The 14,566-nt window shown below is 58.5% G+C and overlaps 2 protein-coding genes across 8 annotated transcripts in view; both read left to right on the top strand.

Annotated features, from left to right (window-relative positions):
* The window catches only part of SEPTIN12 (septin 12), an 84,482-nt gene extending 80,252 nt beyond the window's left edge, over window positions 1–4,230 (top strand). For all 7 annotated transcript variants that reach the window (XM_007055834.4, XM_043523808.1, XM_043523810.1 and 4 more), the window contains 2 exons: window positions 2,372–2,423; window positions 2,842–4,230. In XM_007055834.4, the coding sequence (XP_007055896.2) occupies window positions 2,372–2,423; window positions 2,842–2,986 (197 nt within the window). In that variant the 3' untranslated portion in view covers window positions 2,987–4,230. The remainder of the gene's footprint in view (window positions 1–2,371; window positions 2,424–2,841) is intronic.
* Window positions 4,231–4,369: 139 nt separating this feature from the next.
* LOC102944661 (myeloid-associated differentiation marker) lies at window positions 4,370–12,739 on the top strand. The gene has a single exon (XM_037911100.2). The coding sequence runs from the start codon at window positions 9,043–9,045 to the stop codon at window positions 9,916–9,918; it is 876 nt and encodes a 291-aa protein (XP_037767028.1). The 5' UTR covers window positions 4,370–9,042; the 3' UTR covers window positions 9,919–12,739.
* The last annotated feature ends 1,827 nt before the right edge of the window (window positions 12,740–14,566 follow it).

The following is a 14,566-nucleotide window of genomic DNA, read 5'->3' on the forward strand; positions in this document are numbered from 1 at the left end:
TGCAGGCCAGAAGGTTTCCTTTGGCCCTGAGAGTAGGCTGCGACCCAGCAGTGAGCAAGGGCTCAGGTAGAGGGCACTCAGCAGCAACAAGCCTGGCTCTTGGTATTGAGGGTTTCTGGTCCTGCCCTGACCCCTGAGGCTGGCTTTGGGGCGGAAGGAGTGGATGAGGGTTAAGGAAAGGTGCCCAAACTTCTTAGAGTGGGGCAAAGGTTCAGACTGGCCCATCCTGCCCGTACATCCCTAGTCTGGCCCTTCAGCCCCCGTCCTGGGGCCTGTGTGTGTGAGTGTTGGGGCAGTGGGCAGAGTGCCAAGCGGCCGGGACCCTCCCCAGAGCTCCGACACGCCGCGCTTGCTCTAGGAACTCTCCTGTGCTGAGCCCCCTTCCGCTCCTGTAACGCTGCCCAGCATCTGTGGGATGCAGCTGTGATCGCGCCACTGCCTTCACCTCTCGCTCCCAGCGATCTGCCAGGCTGCTGTGATACCTGGCACCTGCAGCAAGCGCCCCTCCCAGCATCACACCTGGGCTGCAGTAAACTTGACACGCAGGGCCTCGGCCCCCACCCAGGGAAGTGCAGCAAGCAGGTATCCTCCCAAGCACTGACGCAGCCAGGGCAGCGGGGAGCTCCGCCCCAAGAGACCCGTGGGGTGCAGAGGGGCCCAGTGGGGAGCTGGGGCAGCTGGAGCCTGTCTGGGCCCTGCCCACTCCACTCTGGAGCTGTGCTGCTCCCTGGCGCCAGGGATCCGCAGTCTCTGCTGAGAGCCTGTTGGCAGAGCTGGGGTGAAGCGTGTGCAGCACCAAGCCCATCCCTCGCAGCCAGCACAGACAGGACATACGCTGCCCTCGGGTCACCCTGGGGGCAGCCTCCTGAGCTGGTCACAATGACGCCAGCGGGAACGTGGCCCGTTATATCTGCCAGAGGGCCCTGAGCTTTCCGCCACCCTCCAGCACTGTGTGTGTAGGGCGTGCTGGGCTCCATGGGCCTCATCCCCAGGCAGGGACGCTGTGGTGCTCTGCCATGCCTGTGCTCCTGCAGTCTGAGCGACGGGACCACCCGTCCTCCCCCCTCATCCCAAGCAGTTGCTGTAGCCTCAAGCCCTTTCCCCTTGTGAGCCCTTGCACCTGCGCCTGGCTGGTGCTGGGGGTCAGCTGGGGCCTGGGAAGAGCTTCTCTGGAGTGCGTTACCAAGGGCCTCTTCATTTATCAAAGGCAGCTGGAACCGTGCGGCCACGGCGCTGCCAGGTAACCCGTCAGAACGCTGGCTGAAGGCTCCCAGCTGCTGCTCCGTGCCAGAGGGAGAGCTCGCCAGCGTCTCGCCGTGCGTGGAGGGGACTGGCACGGCTGCAAGGGGGAGCTGGCCTGGCGCTCCCACACCCATGCAAAGCCAGGCTGACACACATGAACCCCTAAGCACGCGCTGTGTGTGTGGAACTGCGCCGGGGGACACACGTAATATGACAGGCATGGGCTGGAAGGGACCTCGAGCGGCCGATTAGTCCAGCCCCCTGCGCTGAGGCAGGACCAAGTAAACCTAGACCCTCCCCGACAGGTGTTTGTCAGCGGGCAGTCCAAGCCTGTATACCCATGTGCAGCCATCATACGTGTGCTACTGTGTATTTATTTGTATTATCGCAGGGCTCCCCCACCTCCCCCCGTGTTCACAACCCCTGTACGTGCACGCACGGTGAGTGCTCCCTGTCACTCACATACCCAGACTCTCACTGCACATGCAAAGTCTCTGAACACCGCTGGACACATAGCTACCCCCAGGAGCAGCCCCACAGACACACGCCTCCACGTACGAACACACGTGCAACCCTCAGACATGACTAGATCCCCAACAGAGACGTGCAAACCAGGGCTGTTCCTGGGTCCCCCTGCAGTGCTTGTTGGGGTCCCGTTGCTGTGCCCAGTTCATCTGGGCAGGCCTCATGGAGCACCATGCTTTGGCCGCTGCCTGGACCTGGCACCCTGGAGTTGGGCTGCTCTTTTGAACACAGGGATGCTGCTGTTCTGTTGAGATTGCAGCTGCCTGGATGTCGCCCCTGCCTTCCCGCCCTCCCCCACCCCTTGCCATTTACCCAGTGCACATACATAGGAGCCTGCTGCCCCCTAGTGACCACCTGCCTCCTTGCAGTTCCCCAGCAGGAGTGAAGGGCTCCGAGGTTCCTCCGAGGGCAGGATCTAGTCTCCCAGTAAGGGACAGAGCGGACAAGATGCAGCTAAAAGACAAGGCGGGGGATGGGATGGTGGCAGGACATGGGGTGCTGCTCTGACCAGGGTGGCTTTGAATGGATTCCTTGGGCATCTGAGTCACTCCCGTTCTCCACCAGGGTGGTAGGGTCTACAGCTAGTCTGTGTCTTGTTTTTCAGTGGAGAACCCAGCGCACTGCGAATTCCCCCTGCTCCGAGACCTGCTCATCCGGTGAGATGCCCGGCTGGGCCCACCCCCCTAACGCACTGGGAGAGGGGTACAGCCCCAGGCACGCAGGGTAGGGTTGGGGAGGGCCTGGCCCCAGCTGGGAGCCCATCCCTGTGCGGGGCTCAGCACTCTCCGCTACCAGGGAAAGCCGTTGGGGTTGGGTCACTCAGCAGGGAGTGGAGGATTGGGCTGGGGTCCTGGAGGGGAAGCCATGGGACAGTGAGGGCAGCCCTTGGGGGACTGGCAGAGGGGGTGGTGCTACTGGAAGGAGAGGGAGGGGGCTGGAGCCCCTCATAGTGGGATGGCTTTTAAAGCACAAGCTTAGCCTATTTGGGGGCCTCTGGCTGCAGGGCCTAGGGCCTGGCTGGAGCTGTTCTTCCTGCCCCTTTACCCCCTAACTCTCACTTTCCACCCGTCACAGTTCCCACCTGCAGGATCTCAAGGACATCACCCACAATGTGCATTATGAGAGCTACCGCGTGCAGCGGCTCAACGAGAGCAACCAGCTGGCGCTGAGCCCCGTCAACGGGCTGCTGGGGAAGGACGAGGTGGAGAGCAACCTCTGAGCAGTGAGAGCAGGGCGTCCTCCTCCCAGACAGCGCCCACAGACTGGCTGAAGGGGGGAGGAGATGAGATCCCCACCCCCTGGACAGAGCTCCTCTGTTCTCACTGCCCTGCCCAAGTGCCCTAGTGCTGGGCCAGACACCGACTCTGCCGATGCACCAACACCTTCCGGCCGTGCAACAGCCTTAAGCAAGGAGCGACTCCTGGGGGGCCTCAAGGGCCCCACTGCTCCCCATCCGTTCCTCCTGCTTCCCCCACGCCTGTCCCCCTTGGCGACTTTGCGTGGAGCTCGTAGGTTTCTGGCACACGCACCCCCTGCACCTCTGCCCCGACAAGCATGCCCCAGTTCTGGAGGGAGCCCTGTCCTACCAAAGAGGCACAGCCTGGAGCCAGTGGGCCTGACCCCCTGCGACGCACCCACAGGAAGGTGTGTTGGCACAGGGCCTTTCCCACCTCATGCCGTTGCCCCCAGGACTGGGGCAGACTCAGGCCTGCGCTGCTGAGAACAGCCTCCCCTCCTGATCTTCCCCACGTGGGCTGCTGCCCTGAGCCTCCAGCTCCTTCGGGAGTCCCTGCGCCTGCATCCCCCAACGAGGGGGGACTGGAGTAGAACACTGCCCCGCATGCTGTGGGGCAGAGGGGGCCTGGGGTGAGAGGGGCAGAGCTAGTCCTTCCTGCTGTGGGGTAGAGGGAGCCCTGGGGCTGGGGAGGCAGAGCCAGCCCTTCCTGCTGGGGACGAGCAAAGCTCTGGGAGATGGAGGTGCCCGGCCAGCCAGCCTCTCCCATGCCCTTAGGGGACAGCCCCGTGGAATCCCTCTGGGGGTTCTGACCCATCCTACAGAGGGCTAGAGCCTGTAGCTGCCCCACAGGGTTAGGGAAAAGGTGGGGTGGGCAGTGCTAAGGTTTGGGGAATAGCAGAGAGGGACGGAGGCCCAACCGACTGCCCACTGGGCAGAGTCACCAGCACTGTGTGTTCAAAACACATGTGGGCTGGGAAAAGCCGGGGGGGGTGGGGTGGGGAGATGGATGCAGGCTGTCCCAGCCAGGGGGAGAGGCATTGGTGGGAGGGCCAGGGCTGGGGCTGAGCTCCAGGCAGCAGGAGGAGCGAGGGGTATCACAGGGGAATCCCCCCAGCCCGCAGGGCGGGCGGTGCTTGGCCATTTACTCTCCTCTGTACAGCTGGGGCTGGGGCTCGTTCTCTCGCTGGAGGCTCTGGTCACACATTAAAGATCCCCCTGCAACCTTGGCCTGGTGTCCCCCCTGTTCATCCCCCCACAGGGAAGGGGGCCATGCAGAGTTGTTCCCACCCCGGCCCCACGTAAAGTACTTCAGCCAGGGTCCCTTTCCTGCCGCCTGATGCGTCTATGCCTGACCCATCCCTGTTTGGACCCCCTTCCCCGCCGGGACCCTTGGCCTTTTCCCAGAGGGGAGCTAGAGGTTAAAAAGGCATGGGTGCCCTGAGCCGTTGCCACTGAGAGGGAATGAGCAGCGGGGCTCTTGAGACTCCTTCCAGTCAGAGAGTCCCCTCTCCCCCCATCCCAACCCAGCTGTGCTCTGCCTGGGGCGTCAGCCAGACTAAGCTCCCCGAGAGGCCAAGTGCCTCTAGCCCGACAGGGAAGGCTGCAGCCAGCCCCTCACAGGGACAGAGGAATAAGCAGTGGTCAGCTGGGGCTATGCCCTGGCCATCCTGGAGCGGCCCACGCTGCCAGCCGCCTTCTCCACAGGGCCCTCCAGCCAGCTCCCCTGGGCCATTCCCCCACCCTGCTCCCTAGCCCCATCCTCCTAGAGGTCTGCTCGGGCACAGATGACCCCACCCAGCCCAAGAGTGAGTCGAGTCCTTTTCACCCCTGCCCCTGTCCCTTGTCCTTGGGGCTCAGCCCCGAGGGGGCTCCCCACACCGCATGCCCATGAACCATCTCCAGCTGCCTTGCCTGTGGGGTCAACACAGCAGGCTGCTGCATGCCCCATTCCTGCCAGCCCCAACCCCCCGCTGCACTGTGGGTGCTGTGGGCTCCTCAGCACGCTCACTCCGCAGGGCATCGGCACAGTGAGTTGGTGGCAGCTGGCAGGAGCAGGACACACGGCTGCTGCCTCCGTGACCCCCTGGGCAGGAAGAGTGAGCAGACCCAATCCGAACCCAACCCTTGCCGGCTGGTCCCTCGGGCTGCAAGGCTCTGCTCCCCACCTCCTGCCAGCAGGGGCCAATGCACCTGTAAGGGCAGCTGGCCGAAAGTATTGGGTCTGGGATAATTGCCCTAGAGTCCCCAGCTGAGAGCAGAGCCCTTGTGGTGGGTACTGTCCAGCTGGCACGGTTGGCCCCAGCTATATGTGCAAGCCGCCAATGCAGAGCTCCACGCAGGACCTGTTTGTCTAGGGGTGGGAAGGAGGGCAGCTCCCTGCATTGCCTGGCAGCTCTTAATACGCTCCCATGGGGCTCTGCAGAGCCTGCCTCCAACCCCAACCCCCCTGCCCGTTTAGGGCTGGCCAGGAGCTGGGGCTGAATGGTGCTGCTGGGAACTCCCCAAATGGTCCCACCACTCCTTTGCCAGCGTGCTGCAGGCCCATTTCACTGCCCATCACTGGTTGCTAAAGAGAGTATAAAATACTGCAGACTGGTTGCCAGGGCATAAAAACACCAGCTCCCACTAGCCCAGCCCCTGCCGCTCCCCCTGAGTACAAGGGCTGCACAGGGTCACCAGGAGCATGCTAGGGGCTCTCCAGCCCCAGCCACTGCGCTGCCTGCCCTGGGGAACAGGCTAGGCTTCCAGGCTAGAGGAGATCCCCAGGAAGGAGGGCATAAGATCCTGCACCACTATTCTCGGGTGAATCCCTGCTCTGGGCTGGGTCCCAATGTGGGGCTGGCCCGCAATTCTGGTAGGTAAGTTAATGCGCGGATGGTGCGAAGTCTGTCCCTGCAAAGCTTGTTTGCTCACTGTGGAGAGGAAACCCCAGGGGTCTGGCACCAAGCAACGGTCCCTGGCTTGGCGACCTTAGCAAGGGGCTTCGTCCCCTCCTTGGACCTAGGCTGTCTATCTGGAAAATGGGGCTACCTCTTCCCAGAGGCTGAATCCACTAGCAAGCGGGAGGTAATATGGGGACAGGGACAAGCCAGGCCTAGCCCTGCCATTCCCTTCATCCAGAGCAGTGGGGCCCTTTACAGAGCTGGATTCCTCCCCATTCCCAGCTCTGGGGGTAGCACCGGCCTCTTCTCTCCAATCACTGCACTGTCCTGCTGGCAGGCCCTGTTAATCATTCGCAAACAGCAGAGAAGGAGTCTGGCCCTGCCCCAGCCTGCGCCCCCACCTGGCTTGCTCCTCATTCCCAGCAGTGTGCCAGCGGGGACGAGCACTGCTTATCACGTCTGCCCTAGCTCTGCGGGCAAGGAGAGGTGCTATGAGCCAGTGGGCCCCTCCACTCACTGGCTGTCTCCATCTCCCCTAGCCAGAGAGAGCTCCCACCCAGGAATGCTACAGCCACTGATTTCATAGAATCATAGAATATCAGGGTTGGAAGGGACCTCAGGAGGTCATCTAGTCCAGCCCCCTGCTCAAAGCAGGACCAATCCCCAGTTTTTGCCCCAGATCCCAAATGGCCCCCTCAAGAATTGAACTCACAACCCTGGGTTTAGCAGGCCAATGCTCAAACCACTGAGCTATCCCTCCCCCCGAGGCCAACCTGTGACCCCCTGTGCCTGGTTTTCAGTGGGGCTGAGTACCTTACCTGCAGCTTGATAGCAAGGTGAGCCACAGCCACACGGCCCCGCCTCTGGAAATCAGGCCCCAGGTGCCCAAGCTGGTCACCCAAGCGCTGAGTTCCCAGGATCGGGGGCATTTTACATGCAATTGCCTGTGCCAGAAGCATGCTGCTCTCCTCCTCCTCTGCCTCCTTTCACCACCCTCCACCCCTCAGGAACCCAAACACAATAACCTCGCACATTCTGGAGCCCTGCCCCCACCAAGGCATGTGCAAACACCACCTGATTCCCGTCATCCAGCAGTGAAATGCAGCCACCTCGGGGTGGAATGCAACAGGTGTTTGACAGAGCCCAGCAATGTTATAATGCACCAGCTGGGAACTCCCAGGATGTGGATGGGGTGGAGGGCAGGCAGGTGGAACCCAGGAGTCCTGCACCCAGGCTTGTGCTTCAATCTCAAGAGCTAGTCTCTTCTCCACTGGGATGCAGGGAGCAGCCAAGAGGACCTTGCTCTGCTGTGAGGAACAAAATTCATCAAGTAGCACGGAGCAAACCAAACCCACAGACAGAGTGCGCCAAAGGGCAGCCTCCTACAGCTTTCCCCCGCAAGGGGCTGGCATGTCAGGTTCTCAGGCCAGCATCCAAAGGAGCGTGAAGCACTAGGTTATGCAAAGAGCCGTTCCCACCAGCTCAGCTCAGGCCAGGTTTCCTTTCACATCACCTGCCAAAGCTGCTGCTGAAGGATGAATGAGGTCCTCACCCAACTCACAGCCTCTGCCCAGTAGCTGAGGCAATAGGCCTCATCCTGCTAGTTCTTACTACATGGGATTACAAGTTGTGGGGGAGAAGGGGTTAATAGTTCCTGATGTGCAATACCCCAGCAGCCCTAGGCCTAGCCCTACAATGAAAGTGCAGGAGGAAGAGAGCCAAGGAGATCTCCCAAGGGTGATAAAGGGGGGCCAGTCAGCACCAACTCAGCCTGGATCGCTCCAGAGCTGAATCCCCTAGGCCACTCCTCCACCCGAACCTCCTCAGTCTCACCTGGAACAGCTACTGCATCATCCAGCCTCCTGCCACATGCACCCCAGGGCCTCGCTCCTGCACCCACAACCCCTGGCACCTACATGGAACCAGCTGCAGGCTCAGGACCTGGCTTGGTAGCACCTCTAGCCTCAAGCACATCCAGCTGCAAAGAACACCAGCTATCTTCACATTCCTGGATGGCACCTCCCGTTCTCTGGGGGCCACAGGCTTTAACGCAGCCTCACCCTGTCTCCACCCCCCTTCAGCGCAGGTGGGAACCTCCTGGCATGCACCCCCCCCTTTGCTTTACAGAGAGAAGGTAAGCACGTGGGCTGCCAGCTGCTAGCCCAGCTCAGGGGAACCGGCTCGCGGGGGAAGCACTGAGGTGAGTAGCCATTATGAACGCATGGCACCTTGTACCACTGACACTTGCTACCAGGTACTAGGGCCTGATTCTCCCTGGCCCCAGCTGTGCAGTGGTGTAGCCCTGTTGACTTCATTGCAGTGCCTCCTCATTTACACCAGCGTGGGTGAAATCTGAATCAGCCCTGTGAGCCCCGCACACACACACGCGCACCTCACCCAGGTGTGAAGGACCCCATGGGGCCGGGGGGCAGCAGGCTCAGGGAGGTGTGAGTCTGTGTGGACAGAAGCTTTGGAGCATGGCCGTGTGAGTGGAGGGGCAGGCGATCTAGTTACACAGAATTCCCAGGAACCAGCCAGCTGCAGCGACACCGCAAGTTGCTCTTTAACCAGCTCCCCTGTGAATGATCTACTCTGCTGCTGCCCTGCCCTGAGCCGAGAGGGAGCACGGGGGCACCTCCTGGAATTCAGCTCCAGGAGCAAGCCAGGCAGCCATTCCCCGCCATGCCACAGAAGCCCTTCACCAGCCAGCACAGTGCAAGGCAGAGCGCCGGGGAGCAGTGCTGTGAGCGGGACCCTCCTGCTCACTCCAGGCTGGGCTCAGGCGGAGCGTCAGATAATCGGCCATTTTATTAAGTGTTTCCTCCCTAGCTCCATCTCCCTGGACCAGGGTCCCACCCCCTTTGCCCAGATAAGAGCAAACTCCAATTGCATCCGCTCTCCCTGGTGCTCCACTTGGTCGGTGCTGCAAGCCGGGCAGGTAGGCTGTGCCCAAGCTTGGCAGCGCACACTCTGTTCTAACAATACAGCCTTCCAGACCCGCTCCAGCCCTTCACATCCAGTGCATGCCAGCCTGGGCCAAGCTTCGTGGGCGAGGGTGCCTGAATTTCTTGCCTTCCCACCTGGCTCTGCAGTTTGAGAGGCAGAGGCCACTGCAGTTGGCACAGGCTGCTGGGGTTCTCTCATGCCCAGAGCATCATGCCAGTCGTCGAGCTGAATTTCCGCTCCTTGATCACCCCTGTGGGGATTGTCCGGTTCTTTGAGATCTTCCTGTCCTGCACGGCCTTCAGTCTGGCGGCTGCTTCCGGCCACTTCCAAGGAACCTATGGGACCTGGTGCATGTTTACCTGGTGCTTCTGCTTCTTGGTGACCATGCTGATCGTGGTGCTGGAGCTGTTTGGCTTTTCTGAGAAGCTGCCGCTGTCCTGGGATGACTTCACCAGCGCCTTCGCCATGCTGGCGGTGCTCATGATCTTCACCTCTTCCATCATATACCCTTCCACCTTCATCACCGACACTTGCTCTGGCAACAAATGTGCTTATCAGGCAGCAACTACAGCCATGTCCTGCGTCTGTTTCATTGCCTACACCATTGAGGTTGGACTGACCCGAGCCAGGCCTGGAGATAGGAGCAGCTTCCTCACCACTGTCCCTGGCCTCCTGAAGGTGTTTGAAGCCTACGTGGCTTGTCTTATCTTCTCCTTGGTGAGTGAACCCATGACATATAAAACCGAACCCGGCCAGCTATGGTGCATAGCTGTCTACAGCATCTGCTTCATTGTCACGCTGTTCATCATCATTCTCACCATCGGCCGGTGTCTCACCTACATTCCCTTCCCTTTGGAGAAAGTCCTGGTGGGTTACAACGCCTTGGCTGTACTCCTGTACCTGACGGCTGCCATCATCTGGCCCGTCTTCAACTTCAGAGGGAACCCCAGACCCAGTTCAGGTGACAAACTTCGCATTTGGAACAGACTGCTGGGCGTGACCTTCCTCACCTTCTTCAACCTCATCGCCTACATCGTCGACCTGGTGTACTCCTCCAAGATGGTCTTCGTGACCAGTGCGGCCTAACAGAGTGTGATCAGCCACGCGCACCCGGGGGGTACGGTGGGAACCATCAGCACTGAAGTGGTTGGAAGGGACCGGGGCCGCCCGTCGTGCAGGGGGGAGCTGCTTTGGCCTCAGCTGTTTTGCATTTCTTCCCCCACATCCTAGCCTTCTTGGCATGTCCATGCAACAGGGGGTTCTGTGTGTATTTGATCTGGCTGCTGCTCCAGGAGCTGCAGGTGGCTACCGCTGGGGCCCATATGCTGCTGCAGGGAATCAGGGCATTCCTTGCAGGACATGTTGGGAGGGGAAGGGACAGAAGGTGCTGCCTGTTGCCCGGGTGTACAGCAACCTGTGAGTGAGCCACAGAAGGGCGGGGAGGTCAGGAATGGGGGGATCCCAATCCAAAGCCCACTGAAGTGAATGGGAGACTTTGCATTGATTTCAGCCTGTGTTGGATTGGGCCCTGGAAGCCCAAGGAGCATCAGGGGGCTGGGGCTGAGGCTGGGTTACTGAGTCCTGGCTAGTTAGTGTGTTATGATGCTGCGACTCGGAGAAACTTTCCTGTGCCACAAACTCTGGTCTGAAGGCAGGTAAACAGCGCACAGGGCTCCCACCCTCCCTCCAGGAAATGAACTTTCAAAGGCTGTGGCTATGCAAACAGAGGTGTGTGTGCTTAGAGGGCTGGGTACCGGGCCGGGGAGGGGAGCATGCCAGGGTCTGCAGCAAGCAGGGTGTGGCAGGTAGGAATGGCTGACTGCAGAGGGGTGACATCGGCATGGCCAGCCCCAAGGTTGTGGAGCTATTTTATGATCAGTCAGGCTAGTGTTCATAGACCTACTATCTGAGGGTCTCACCTTTCCGGGAAAGCTCCCCCCTCACCGGCCCCATTAGGGCTAAAATCCAACCTGCAACACATGACCCCATAAGACACCCTCCATGCACAGCTGGGCCTCCACTTCCCCTCCCGATCCCTGGGGCGTGGGAGCTGCCATTCTATCCTCCTCCCTACCTAATGGGCAGCTTCCGCATTCGTGCTCCCCTCTACTTCCTCACATTCGCCTGATCCACACCCCACCTCAGTCTGGAACCGCACCGTTCCCTCCCTGTTCCCTTTGGCAGCCCCATTCCCGGGTCGCCACATTCTCCAGCCTGACCCTCACATGGCCACTCCCACTCCTGCGGGCAGCTTGGCTTCTTCCCCGCTGGGAGCAATGGGAGGTGGTGGCCATTCCTGCTGGGGGAACTGAAGGCATTTGTTCACCTGCAGTGTCAAAGGGACATGGCAGCCACCTTGCTGAGGGCAGCCTGTGGCTTTGGCCCTGCTGACAGTGATGGGAGATGGCCGCCATTTAGAACAGGGCTAAACTGGAAGGCAAAAATGAAACAAAATTTGTGCAAACCCGTACATGTGTATACAGAACATTGCAAGGCTTGCTGTCAAACCAGGGGGGCTGGCACCGGGCCTGGCTTTAAGCTCTTTGTGTGCACATGTCTATGCACAGCTATATGTGAATCCACCCATATGTTTCTTCCCATTCTTTTTCAGTAAGCAAAAAGTGCATCAGCATGCACGCAGTGTGAGTGCCCCCTGCCAAAGCAGTGCATTGTCTCCAGGGGCAGCTTCACGTTCCAGCTTTATAGTCTTCCTGTAACCTGAGCGAGCTGTCCTCGTTCCCCAGGACAGAAGTTTAAAGATGACGCGCAAAGGAAGTTTTTTAAATGGAGCTTTTGCTCTTTTTTTGGCTGCTTTATGATTGCAAAAAGGGAGAGCGAGAGAGCGAGTTTTCCTGCTTGTTTTGTACTTTAGAAATCTCAGGACGATCATATCTGGTCTCCCTGGTTTTGTTGACAGGTGCGGGGGGCCTCAGGGATATATAGTGTGAGCTCCCACAGCAGAAGTGAAGGGTTGGGTGTGTTGATCTTTAGCAGCAAAGGCAGCCTTTCTTCAGAATGCTAATTTGTCATTGGAGTTAAATATGCCTGAAAACCACCCCCATCCTCCCATCAAACCCCCCCAAAACAATCTGATTAGACATTCCTTCGTCTCACCCGCTCAGGAACTCAGCTTTCACTCTCTTGGCTTTTGCGATCTCATCATTTCGCAAGTTCTCCTGTCACCATCAAATCTTTCCAAGCTAGACAGGACTTGAATTGAATTGTGAAAAGCAGAATTTTTTTTTTTCAATGACAAACCCTTTCAGACCGTCTTTCTCCATCATAAAGAAACAGTAAAAGAACACAAGGCTAATGTATTGTACTCTTTGCCAGGTCACCTTTGGGCTGTGACCTGGAGAGAGGCTGGGGAAGGCTCAGTTCATGGTTTCTCCTTTGGCTAGTATCAGTCCGTCCAAGAAAAACTGAGTCAACATGATGGGGAAAGGGTTACAGAAGTTTCGCCAGGAAACAGTATCCCACCTCTAGTGATTAAACTGATTAAACTCTGTCCAAGCCAAGTGGAGTGAGATCATGAAGACTGCAAACCCCTGGATGGAAAACCCTTCCCTGCCTGCAGCATTCTCAAGGTTCTAGCACAGTCCCGAGCCTTGGACTAAGCCAGCAATCCCAGGCAGCGCGCAGGAAGGGCTCAATCGCAGTGGGATCCTTACCGTGTATGGAGCCGTAACTAGGCCTGGGACGAGCAAGCCTATTTGTGCCCTGTATCGTTTTGTTTTGTCATTTTTCTGACACATTTTTCTGGCCCCACCCTGGCTTTGCACCCTGGGCAGCTGCCCCACTTGGCCCGCCCTGGTTACGGCCCAGACCGTGCACATCACATGTGTGTGTGGATTGTTTCTGGGGTCAGGTGCACACTGTAAATAAAGTTTACTAGCACGGACTGACAGTTTTAATGTCTTGCTTTGTTTTTTGTCTGAGCATGTGTTTCAGCCCAAGCTGTTACGGAATCCCTGGGCCCACAGCACTTTAAAGAGGACATTGTGCTTACGGTACTCAAGTGGGCTGAGTTCAATTCCTGGCTCTGCTACAGACGTCCTGGGAGATGTTGGGCAAGTCATTTAACCTCTCAGTGCCTCAATTCACCAGCTGTAAAATGGGGATAATACCAGATTTCTCCCACCCTCTGTCTCATTTATTCCCATTGTAAGGTCTGTGGGGCAGCGTTTGTCTTTCACTATGAGTACACAGAGTGCTTAGCACAAAGATATCCTGTTCTTGGCTGAGGCCTCCAGGTGCTACTGCCAATTTATAATTGTTGCCTTCTTAGTGTGTCCAGAACAATGGCTCTAAGACTGAAACTTCCTGTTTCTCTAATGCCATCACAACTAACAGGCATTCTCCCATTTCAGTCTGGCTGAGCAGAGTGGTGGGTTTAGTGATGTCTGAACTGTAAATTATCTATGGCGATGAGTCCCAGCATGCAGGGATTTCTGTGTTTGTTCCCAAAGGAGACCGATTCAGGGAAACAGGGACATCGGGTCTTGCTGCCGAACTGCAGACCCTGTCCCCGCCGCTGCTGTCACAAGTTCCCCTCATTTCCCATCGGCTGCTGGGTTTAGTGGGTGGGTGTTGGTGGCCTGTGATAGATCCCATGGGATGATCTGGGGGTACCTTCTGGCCTTACGCTCTATGACTATGAGTTGGAATTCAGTGGCCAGAATTGGAGAGGACCCTGCATTCACCACTTCGGGGGAGATGTCGCTCATCCATTGGCTCTCCCATTAGGAGAGATGCTGGGGCTCTGCCTTGAATTACCCCGTGACCGGGACTCCAGTGTGGGGCAATGCCTGCCCAGGGTAGTCTAGTCCCAAGGAGTCACCTGCCCCCAGCCAGCCCTTGTGTGTGGGGCAGCGAAGCAGAACATCCTGGGGGTGGAGCAAGACCTTGGGAGTAGTATGGAGTGGGACTTCTCCAGCGACAGCTGGGACTGGGAGCTGCAGCAATGGGCCAGGAAGAGGCTCCAAATTGCAGATCATGGCAGATACTGTCAGGTCCCCAGAGCACATGGCATGCTATTGGAGAGATACTGTGTATGCTGGGAATGGGAGCTCCCTAGAGGTCTGGTTGGGAGAGTCCAGCAGGGCGTAGGTCGGGTAGGTGTCTCTGGAAGGCACAGGGGCTCCGTAATGGTGCCCTTGAAATGGTAGGCAGCTTTTACTGGACTAACCGATCTGGCTTTGCACTTTACTTTCAGACCCTCATGAGGCGTTATTCCCATTCATCAGATGGGGAAACCGAGGCACAGATGAATGACATGACCTGCCCAAGCTGAAGGTGGGAGCTAGTGGGAAAGTTGGGATCAGAGTTCAGCAGTCCTTGCTTTAGCCCAGCGGTTCTCAAACTGTGGGTCAGGACCCCATTTTAATGGGGTCACCAGGGCTGGCTTAGACTTGCTGGGGCCCAGGGCTGAAGCCCAAGCTGCACCGCTTGGGGCCCAAGCCCAAGCCCGAGGGCTTCAGTCCTGGGTGGCAGAATTCAAGTTACAGCCCCCCTGCCTGGGGCTGAAGCCCTTGGGCTTCAGCTTTGGCACCCCTGCCCGGAGTGGTGGGGCTCAGGCTCCCTCCCCCCAAGGGCAGCAGGGTTTAAGTAGGTGGCTCAGGCTTCTTTCCCCCCTCCTCTAGTAATTTTTGTTGTCAGAAGGAGGTCTTGGTGCAATGAAGTCTGAGAACCCCTGCTCTAGCCAATAGATGCAAACACCAGTAATAAAAGCCCC

This window comes from Chelonia mydas, chromosome 10 (genome assembly GCF_015237465.2).
Source record: "Chelonia mydas isolate rCheMyd1 chromosome 10, rCheMyd1.pri.v2, whole genome shotgun sequence".
NCBI lineage: Eukaryota > Metazoa > Chordata > Testudines > Cheloniidae > Chelonia > Chelonia mydas.